This window comes from Callionymus lyra, chromosome 16, assembly GCF_982586985.1.
Source record: "Callionymus lyra chromosome 16, fCalLyr1.hap1.1, whole genome shotgun sequence".
Lineage (NCBI taxonomy): Eukaryota > Metazoa > Chordata > Actinopteri > Syngnathiformes > Callionymidae > Callionymus > Callionymus lyra.
Window position 1 is genome coordinate 25,357,730 of NC_141833.1, and position 11,799 is coordinate 25,369,528.

At 39.0% G+C, this 11,799-nt stretch overlaps 1 protein-coding gene across 1 annotated transcript in view; it reads left to right on the forward strand.

Moving 5' to 3' along the window:
• Positions 1-11,357, forward strand: part of agap3 (ArfGAP with GTPase domain, ankyrin repeat and PH domain 3) — a 114,418-nt gene extending 103,061 nt beyond the window's left edge. The window contains exons 17-18 of the mRNA XM_087810675.1: positions 7,753-8,008; positions 9,763-11,357. Of these exons, the coding sequence (XP_087666801.1) occupies positions 7,753-8,008; positions 9,763-9,975 (469 nt within the window). The 3' untranslated portion in view covers positions 9,976-11,357. The remainder of the gene's footprint in view (positions 1-7,752; positions 8,009-9,762) is intronic.
• Positions 11,358-11,799: the final 442 nt, after the last annotated feature.

The following is an 11,799-nucleotide window of genomic DNA, read 5'->3' on the forward strand; positions in this document are numbered from 1 at the left end:
TATGTGTGTCATGTGATCATGTATGTATGTCATGTGATCATGTATGTGTAGCATGTGATCATGTATGTATGTCATGTGAACATGTATGTGTGTCATGTGATCATGTATGTGTGTCATGTGATCATGTATGTGTATCATGTGATCATGTATGTATGTCATGTGAACATGTATATGTGTCATGTGATCATGTATGTGTGTCATGTGATCATGTATGTCATGTGATCATGTATGTGTGTCATGTGATCATGTATGTGTGTCATGTGATCATGTATGTGTGTCATGTGATCATGTATGTGTGTCATGTGATCATGTATGTGTGTCATGTGATCATGTATGTGTGTCATATGATCATGTATGTGTGTCATGTGATCATGTATGTGTGTCATTTGATCATGTATGTGTGTCATGTGATCATGTATGTGTGTCATGTGATCATGTATGTGTGTCATGTGATCATGTATGTGTGTCATGTGAACATGTATGTGTGTCATGTGATCATGTATGTGTGTCATGTGATCATGTATGTGTGTCATGTGATCATGTATGTGTGTCATGTGATCATGTATGTGTGTCATGTGATCATGTATGTGTGTCATGTGATCATGTATGTGTGTCATGTGATCATGTATGTGTGTCATGTGATCATGAATGTGTGTCATGTGATCATGTATGTGTGTCATGTGATCATGAATGTGTGTCATGTGATCATGTATGTGTGTCATGTGATCATGTATGTCATGTGAACATGTATGTGTGTCATGTGATCATGTATGTGTGTCATGTGATCATGTATAGTCAATAATTTGTGTAGTTAATAGTTTATTTAAACATGTAAAAACGCTGCCATCTTGGAAAACAAATCAACTTCGTAGCAAGAAAGACAAACAAGATGTTCTTGAAACATTAAAGTTGTAGTTTTAATTGTGACGTCACTTCCTGGTGTCGTACGTTCAAGTCGAGCTAACTGGCTAACCAGCTAGCTATGGTGATGAGGTTGAAGGTCATCGGGGTCAACAGTTCTTCCATCATGACGAGCTCATGAACGTCACCATAGCTTCACCATCTGGTCGCGACACCCACCGCTCGTGTCCACTGTAGCGTCACCGCAGGGGCGTGATCTGTCCGGCCCGAGCGTTTACTGAGCTGCTTCATCTGTGGCCATGGCAACCTTTGATGTCACGGACCTTTATCTTCTCTCTCGCTGTGGAGCGAAGAAGCATCAGGACTGTGAGGTCCAGGCCGGTCCCCCCTTATCTCCCTCCAGGAGAAGAAAGGAGGAGGTGATTGTTCAGGAGGTCTGGTGGGACGGACTTCCTCCTCGTCCTCCTCGTCCTCCTCGTCCTCCTCGTCCTCCTGGTCCTCCTCGTCCTCCTCGTCCTCGACGCTCCTTTGACTCGCGGCTCTGGCTCCGCCCCCTCGTCTCGGCCTCCCTTCCTATAAATTCCTGTTGGCCTTTGTCGCCCGAGCTTGACTAATGACCCTTGTTTGTCCTGCTTTCTGTGGACGCACTCATGTGTTCTTGACTCGTGGGCCGGCCGAGGAGAATCATTCCGCCATTTGCCACTTAATTAAGTCAGGGTCAGGATGCATCGCTCACTCTGAAGCTAATAGAATTAGAAGAGTCTTGTGGGGCACCACTGTTAGCCTGTGAGCCTGATAGCTTGTTAGCGTGTGAGCATGTTAGCCTGATGGCTTGTTAGCGCTATAGCCTGTTAGCCTGTGAGCCTGATAGTTTGTTAGCCTTATAGCCTGTTAGCCTGTGAGCCTGATAGCTTATTAGCGTGTGAGCATGTTAGCCTGATGGCTTGTTAGCGCTATAGCCTGTTAGCCTGTGAGCCTGATAGTTTGTAAGCCTTATAGCCTGTTAGCCTGTGAGCCTGATAGCTTATTAGCGTGTGAGCATGTTAGCATGATGGCTTGTTAGCCCTATAGCCTGTTAGCCTGTGAGCCTGATAGTTTGTTAGCCTTATAGCCTGTTAGCCTGTGAGCCTGATAGCTTATTAGCGTGTGAGCATGTTAGCCTGATGGCTTGTTAGCGCTATAGCCTGTGAGCCTGATAGTTTGTTAGCCTTATAGCCTGTTAGCCTGTGAGCCTGATAGCTTATTAGCGTGTGAGCATGTTAGCCTGATGGCTTGTTAGCCCTATAGCCTGTTAGCCTGTGAGCATGTTAGCCTGATGGCTTGTTAGCCCTATAGCCTGTTAGCCTGTGAGCCTGATAGTTTGTTAGCCTTATAGCCTGTTAGCCTGTGAGCCTGATAGCTTATTAGCGTGTGAGCATGTTAGCCTGAAGACTTGTTAGCCCTATAGCCTGTTAGCCTGTGAGCCTGATAGCTTGTTAGCGTGTGAGCATGTTAGCCCTATAGCCTGTTAGCCTGTGAGCCTGATAGTTTGTTAGCCTTATAGCCTGTTAGCCTGTGAGCCTGATAGCTTGTTATCGTGTGAGCATGTTAGCTTGATGGCTTGTTAGCCCTATAGCCTGTTAGCCTGTGAACCTGATAGCTTGTTAGCGTGTGAGCATGTTAGCCCTATAGCCTGTTAGCCTGTGAGCCTGATAGCTTGTTAGCGTGTGAGCATGTTAGCCTGATGGCTTGTTAGCCCTATAGCCTGTTAGCCTGTGAGCCTGATAGTTTGTTAGCCTTATAGCCTGTTAGCCTGTGAGCATGTTAGCCTGATAGCTTGTTAGCCTTATATTTTAAAGGTCAAGATAAGTATCTTGTCCTTTAAAGTATATATTTTATTGAGTATTGTTTTGATTGTTTAAGCGCTTTGTGACCCTGGTCTGGAAAAGCTCTATACAAATAGAAATGACTTTATTACTTACTTATATGTTAGCCTGATTGCTTGTTAGCCTTATAGCTTGTTAGACTGTGAGCCCGATAGCTTGTTAGCCTTATAGCTTGTTAGCCCTATAGCTTGTTAGCTTGTTAGCCTTTCAACTAGTTAGCCTGATAGCCTGTTAACCAAGAGCCCCAAGAGTCAAATCAATCAACTGAGTGTGAAGTAAATCCATGAGTCACAGTTTTCTTCACTCGTCACTTGAAGTTTTTTATGTTTTTCTTGACAAAGAGCAACATTTCAGTTTTGAAAGACTTTTTATCGACGACGTCTCGTCATAGAACGTAAAGAAAAACATGTTAAGAACATGTTTAGAAATTGTTTTAATCACGAGACACAATAGAGACAAATAAATAAAATGTATCTTTTAATTACAGTCAGTTTTCAATGAGAACTGAGACGAATAAAGAAGCAAATATAACATCATATAACAGTTGATGTAACTTAAAAAAAGCGTTAATTCCTCAGATTATTTTAAAACAAAGGCTTTTATTTTGTGAGTCAACTTCCTCTTCATCTACGGAGGCTTCAGTTCTTCTCAATCTTCTCCAGGATTTGTTTGCCAAACGTTTCTTCTCCAGTCGAGATGTTTCCACACTTTAGAAACTTCTCTCTTTCACTCGTCACTTGTTTTTCTTCCCCCCGCGGAGAGGAAGTGTCTTTAAAGGTTTGAATCCCCCGAATGTCTCAATGTTTGCATGAGACCCCAACAAAAGAGATTAGCATCTCATTTCCTCTGGTGCTCAGAAGATCTGATCCTGTTTGTGACTCAAGGCTCTGAGATGTTGACGTTAATGTCTTTGTCTCAACGTTCTGCCTCATTGATCGTCGCGACTCCATCATCTCCTCGCTCAGGATCCACTTCTGTCTTCTTCCTGGTCTCCTCTGGCTGGAGATGCTGGAGCAGGAGGTCCTCGAGTCTCGTCCTTCATGGTCAGCCTCGTGAAGACTTGATGGTCCATGAGGTCGTCGACCGTAGAACTCTGACGTGTCGAACAATGACTTGAGCTGCAGCGACAAATGTAACCTGATGTTCAGTGACATGATGTTCCTTCACCGGCTAGTTAGGGTCGCAGCGAGGAGATGGAGACCCGTGAGGAGTGAACTAGAAACACAACTCATCCCTTGAGTTAAAATATCTCAAATAATTGGATTTTAGTTGAAAATTGTTTGATTATAGTTGAAAATTGTTTGATTATAGTTGAAAATTGTTTGATTTTAGTTGAAAATTGTTTGATTCTAGTTGAAAATTGTTTGATTATAGTTTAAATTGTTTGATTATAGTTGAAAATTGTTTGATTATAGTTTAAATTGTTTGATTTTAGTTGAAAATTGTTTGATTATAGTTGAAAATTGTTTGATTATAGTTTAAATTGTTTGATTATAGTTGAAATTGTTTGATTTTAGTTGAAAATTGTTTGATTATAGTTGAAAATTGTTTGATTATAGTTGAAAATTGTTTGATTATAGTTGAAAATTGTTTGTTTATAGTTGAAAATTGTTTGATTATAGTTGAAAATTGTTTGATTACAGTTGAAAATTGTTTGATTATAGTTGAAAATTGTTTGATTATAGTTGAAAATTGTTTGTTTATAGTTGAAAATTGTTTGATTATAGTTGAAAATTGTTTGATTACAGTTGAAAATTGTTTGATTATAGTTGAAAATTGTTTGATTATAGTTGAAAATTGTTTGATTATAGTTTAAATTGTTTGATTATAGTTTAAATTGTTTGATTTTAGTTGAAAATTGTTTGATTATAGTTGAAAATTGTTTGATTATAGTTGAAAATTGTTTGTTTATAGTTGAAAATTGTTTGATTATAGTTGAAAATTGTTTGATTACAGTTGAAAATTGTTTGATTATAGTTGAAAATTGTTTGATTATAGTTGAAAATTGTTTGATTATAGTTTAAATTGTTTGATTATAGTTTAAATTGTTTGATTACAGTTGAAAATTGTTTGATTATAGATGAAAATTGTTTGATTATAGTTGAAAATTGTTTGATTATAGTTTAAATTGTTTGATTATAGTTGAAAATTGTTTGATTATAGTTTAAATTGTCTGATTTTAGTTGAAAATTGTTGGATTTTAGTTGAAAATTGTTTGATTATAGTTTAAATTGTTTGATTTTAGTTGAAAATTGTTGGATTTTAGTTGAAAATTGTTTGATTATAGTTGGAAATTGTTGGATTATAGTTGAAAATTGTTTTGATTATAGTTGAAAATTGTTGGATTTTAGTTGAAAATTGTTTGATTATAGTTGAAAATTGTTGGATTTTAGTTGAAAATTGTTTTGATTATAGTTGAAAATTGTTTGATTATAGTTTAAATTGTTTGATTATAGTTGAAAATTGTTGGATTTTAGTTGAAAATTGTTTTGATTATAGTTGAAAATTGTTGGATTTTAGTTGAAAATTGTTTGATTATAGTTGAAAATTGTTTTGATTATAGTTGAAAATTGTTGGATTTTAGTTGAAAATTGTTTGATTATAGTTGAAAATTGTTGGATTTTAGTTGAAAATTGTTTTGATTATAGTTGAAAATTGTTTGATTATAGTTTAAATTGTTTGATTATAGTTGAAAATTGTTGGATTTTAGTTGAAAATTGTTTTGATTATACCTGAAAATTGTTGGATTTTAGTTGAAAATTGTTTGATTATAGTTGGAAATTGTTGGATTATAGTTGAAAATTGTTTGACTATAGTTTAAATTGTTTGATTATAGTTTAAATTGTTTGATTTTAGTTGAAAATTGTTTGATTTTAGTTGAAAATTGTTTGATTATAGTTTAAATTGTTTGATTACAGTTGAAATTTTTTTGATTATAGTTGAAAATTGTTTGATTAAATATCTTCAGTAATGAATATATTTATATGTTTTCATGTTTTCGTATGTTTTCGTATGTTTTCGTATGTTTTCGTATGTTTTCGTATGTTTTCGTATGTTGTCGTATGTTTTCGTATGTTTTCGTATGTTTTCGTATGTTGTCGTATGTTTTCGTATGTTGTCGTATGTTGTCGTATGTTGTCGTATGTTTTCGTATGTTTTCGTATGTTTTCGTATGTTGTCGTATGTTTTCGTATGTTGTCGTATGTTGTCGTATGTTGTCGTATGTTGTCGTATGTTGTCGTATGTTGTCGTATGTTGTCGTATGTTGTCGTATGTTGTCGTATGTTGTCGTATGTTGTCGTATGTTGTCGTATGTTGTCGTATGTTGTCGTATGTTGTCGTATGTTGTCGTATGTTTTCGTATGTTGTCGTATGTTGTCGTATGTTGTCGTATGTTGTCGTATGTTGTCGTATGTTGTCGTATGTTGTCGTATGTTTGTAAATGGTTCTTGGTATCAAATCTTCTTGTGTATCTTCTGAGCGGCGAAGGTTCTCAGTGTTGGTTCCCCGGAGAGAGAACTCGTCACACTAACCTTCTCGTCTGTCACTCAGACTCACAACAGACTCTTATCGCCGGCAGCAGGTCACGGGGTCGAGTCTCACTGAGCATGCTCAGTGTTGACGCTGATTCTCTCTGTTATTGGACGATACGATCCTGGACCTTCTCTGTTCTCGACCCTCGGCGCCGCCATTCAGCTCCAGACCGGACACAGGTCCGGTCGTCCCGCGGGACTGCAGTCCCAGACACTCTTTTGTAGGAGGACCGTCGCAGGAGAGTGACAGGAGAGTGACAGGAGAGTGACAGGAGAGTGACGGGCGAGTGACGGGCGAGTGACGGGCGACAGATAAACCTTTATTGTCCACATGTTTCTGGACGAGTAACCTTTGCAGACTCGTTACCTTCATCGTTGTCATCGTTTAAGACGCCTGTTCCTGACACACCTGTGATTGTTGTGTATTATTTGTGTACTTTAGTCATGTTGGTGCGCGTGTGAAGCTGCACTGACGCACATGAACTCAACACAACTGTCGTCTCACACCCTCTCAGTGAAACCAGTGTTTGAGCTTCACAACAATATTTCAAATGTTGAAACTTTGATCTTGTTTAGTGAATAATTCAAATTAAAAAATATATATTTTTGAAATAAATCCACGTGTAAATATTAAAATATTCCAAATGTAATAAAAAGTTTTAATATTATTGTAAAGATAATTAAAAAATAAAGTCACATGATTGGTTGAGAGTTTGATCAGTAGCTCTGAGTTCTGTTGGTTTGGTCTGGAGACACTTTTATACATTTATATTGAATTCAAATACTATGAATTCAAATATTGAACTACACAACTTCTTAACAACTACACAACTTCTTAACAAGTACAAACCTTAACAACCACACAACTTCTTAACAACTACACAACCTCTTAACAAGTACACACCTTAACAACTACACAACTTCTTAACAACTACACAACTTCTTATCAAGTACAAACCTTAACAACCACACAACTTCTTAACAACTACACAACCTCTTAACAAGTACACACCTTAACAACTACACAACTTCTTAACAACTACACAACTTCTTAACAACTACACAACTTCTTAACCAGCTTCTATAATGAACTGTTCAAGTGGTGCTTCATTGTCATCTCACACCCTCTCAGTGAAAGCAGTGTTGAAGCTGTTGTGTGTTCAGTGGCGTGTTCAGTTGCGTGTTCAGTTGCGTGTTCAGTTGCGTGTTCAGTTGCGTGTTCAGTTGTGTGTTCAGTTGCGTGTTCAGTTGTGTGTTCAGTTGTGTGTTCAGTTGCGTGTTCAGTTGCGTGTTCAGTTGCGTGTTCAGTTGCGTGTTCAGTTGCGTGTTCAGTTGCGTGTTCAGTTGCGTGTTCAGTTGCGTGTTCAGTTGCGTGTTCAGTTGCGTGTTCAGTTGCGTGTTCAGTTGCGTGTTCAGTTGTGTGTCATAGAATCAAGCGCCTCCAGGTGTTGCTAGGCGACAGCCTCACAGCTGACCTCTGACCTTGTCTCCAGGGAGGAGAAGGAACGCTGGATCCGAGCGAAGTACGAGCAGAAGACGTTCCTGGTTCCTCTGCCGGCCTCAGACGTTCCTCTGGGTCAGCAGCTGCTGCGCGCGGTGGTGGAAGACGACCTGAGGCTGGTGGTGCTGCTGCTCGCTCACGGGAACAAAGAAGAAGTGAACGAGACGTACGGAGACGGAGACGGAAGATCGGCTTTACATCTGTCCTGTGCCATGAGCAACGTGGTCCTCACTCAGCTGCTGGTCTGGGTCAGTCACCAGTAGTACTACGAGATACTCACGAGTGTTACTACTATCTTACTACGAGATACTCACGAGTGTTACTACTATCTTACTACGAGATACTCACGAGTGTTACTACTATCTTACTACGAGATACTCACGAGTGTTACTACTATCTTACTACGAGATACTCACGAGTGTTACTACTATCTTACTACGAGATACTCACGAGTGTTACTACTATCTTACTACGAGATACTCACGAGTGTTACTTCTATCTTACTACGAGATACTCACGAGTGTTACTACTATCTTACTACGAGATACTCACGAGTGTTACTTCTATCTTACTACGAGATACTCACGAGTGTTACTACTATCTTACTACGAGATACTCACGAGTGTTACTTCTATCTTACTACGAGATACTCACGAGTGTTACTTCTATCTTACTACGAGATACTCACGAGTGTTACTTCTATCTTACTACGAGATACTCACGAGTGTTACTACTATCTTACTACGAGATACTCACGAGTGTTACTACTATCTTACTACGAGATACTCACGAGTGTTACTACTATCTTACTACGAGATACTCATGAGTGTTACTACTATCTTACTACGAGATACTCACGAGTGTTACTACTATCTTACTACGAGATACTCACGAGTGTTACTACTATCTTACTACGAGATACTCACGAGTGTTACTACTATCTTACTACGAGATACTCACGAGTGTTACTACTATCTTACTACGAGATACTCACGAGTGTTACTACTATCTTACTACGAGATACTCACGAGTGTTACTACTATCTTACTACGAGATACTCACGAGTGTTACTACTATCTTACTACGAGATACTCATGAGTGTTACTACTATCTTACTACAAGATACTCACAAGTGTTACTAAAAGATACTCCCGAGTGTTACTACAAGATACTTACGAGTGTTACTACAAGATACTTACGAGTGTTACTACAAGATACTCCCGAGTGTTACTACAAGATACTTACGACGGTTACTACGAAGATACTCCCGAGTGTTACTACAAGATACTTACGACGGTTACTACGAAGATACTCCCGAGTGTTACTACAAGATACTCCCGAGTGTTACTACAAGATACTCACGAGTGTTACTACAAGATACTTACGAGTGTTACTACAAGATACTCCCGAGTGTTACTACAAGATACTCACAAGTGTTACTACAAGATACTCACAAGTGTTACTACAAGATACTCACGAGTGTTACTACAAGATACTTACGAGTGTTACTACAAGATACTCACAAGTGTTACTACAAGATACTCACGAGTGTTACTACAAGATACTCACGAGTGTTACTACAAGATACTCACAAGTGTTACTACAAGATACTCACGAGTGTTACTACAAGATACTCCCGAGTGTTACTACAAGATACTCACAAGTGTTACTACAAGATACTCACAAGTGTTACTACAAGATACTCACGAGTGTTACTACAAGATACTCACGAGTGTTACTACAAGATACTCACGAGTGTTACTACAAGATACTCACGAGTGTTACTACAAGATACTCACGAGTGTTACTACAAGATACTCACGAGTGTTACTACAAGATACTCACGAGTGTTACTACAAGATACTCACGAGTGTTACTACAAGATACTCACAAGTGTTACTACAAGATACTCACGAGTGTTACTACAAGATACTCACAAGTATTACTACAAGATACTCACGAGTGTTACTACGAGTGGCTCTGACTCTGACTCTCTCCACAGTACGGCGTGGACGTGAAGAGTCGTGAGGCTCGCGGTCAGACGCCGCTGTCTTACGCTCGACGAGCCGGGAGTCAAGAATGCGTCGACATCCTGCTCCAGCACGGTTGCCCCGGCGACGGCTCGGTGGCCACGCCCCCCATGAGTCGCCGCAACCCCAACAACAACAACAACAACGGCCAGTGCGAGCTGAACCGCAGCATCAGCATCATGTGAGCCTCGCGCGGGTCTGTAGGACTCGGTGTGTCAAGCTTTAACGCTTCAACCAAACAAATGACTTCCTCGCCGCCGCAGCGTTTCCTTAATGCGCCTTCACTTCCTGCCGCCGTCTTCCCTCCTGCTGCGGCGACTCGGGATGAGAGATTTCCTCGCCGGAGAGTAATAACACGAGACTGTGAGGGATGGTTTGTGGAGTGACACGGATGTGAGTCTTCAGTAATGATGCATGTAGTCGCCCGTGAGTCACGAGTCACAGGAAGTCGCCGTGAGTCGAGTCACGAGTCGTTCCTCCTGCAGTGTAAATAGACGTCGAAGCCATAACAAAGTGTTGCTGTGAAGTACATGTCGTGTGTGTGTTTGTGTACATAGTTGTGTAGTTCATGTGCGACTGGATCACCATATGTTGAATTAACATTTTAATGTTGAAAATATCATTTATTTTATAAGAGTTTGATGATTTGTCAACAATTGAATTTGAATATTTTCAAATGTATTTATTTATTTTACAATTTGATATTTTAATAATTCAATGATAAATGTTCTTTAATTGAAATAGTTTGAATTAAATTATGATAAAAACATAAACGTTTCAGTAAACAGAAGAAATGATGAAATTAAATGATTCAAAACGAATGGATTCATCAATAAAATGTTATATTCAAGTCAATATGATCAAACCTCTGAGATTCTTCCACACGCGTGTTTAGTTGCTTTTGTCGTCAGAGACGAAGTTATGTTTACAACTGAAAGTTTGTTTTGATCCATAATCATGTTTATAATAATCAACTTCCTGTCACGTGACCCTGTGACTCAGCAACACACACATGGAAGACAACAAACTAGTGACAACATAAACTACACACACTCGGTGTCAACACAAACTAGTTACAACATAAACTACACACACTCGGTGACAACACAAACTAGTTACAACATAAACTACACACACTCGGTGTCAACACAAACTAGTTACAACATAAACTACACACACTCGGTGTCAACACAAACTAGTTACAACATAAACTACACACACTCGGTGTCAACACAAACTAGTTACAACATAAACTACACACACTCGGTGTCAACACAAACTAGTTACAACATAAACTACACACACTCGGTGTCAACACAAACTAGTTACAACATAAACTACACACACTCGGTGTCAACACAAACTAGTTACAACATAAACTACACACACTCAGTGTCAACACAAACTAGTTACAACATAAACTACACACACTCGGTGACAACACAAACTAGTTACAACATAAACTACACACACTCGGTGTCAACACAAACTAGTTACAACATAAACTACACACACTCGGTGACAACACAAACTAGTTACAACATAAACTACACACACTCGGTGTCAACACAAACTAGTTACAACATAAACTACACACACTCGGTGTCAACACAAACTAGTTACAACATAAACTACACACACTCGGTGTCAACACAAACTAGTTACAACATAAACTACACACACTCGGTGTCAACACAAACTAGTTACAACATAAACTACACACACTCGGTGTCAACACAAACTAGTTACAACATAAACTACACACACTCGGTGTCAACACAAACTAGTTACAACATAAACTACACACACTCGGTGTCAACACAAACTAGTTACAACATAAACTACACAAACTAGTTACAACATAAACTACACACACTCGGTGACAACACAAACTAGTTACAACATAAACTACACACACTCGGTGTCAACACAAACTAGTTACAACATAAACTACACACACTCGGTGTCAACACAAACTAGTTACAACATAAACTACACACACTCGGTGT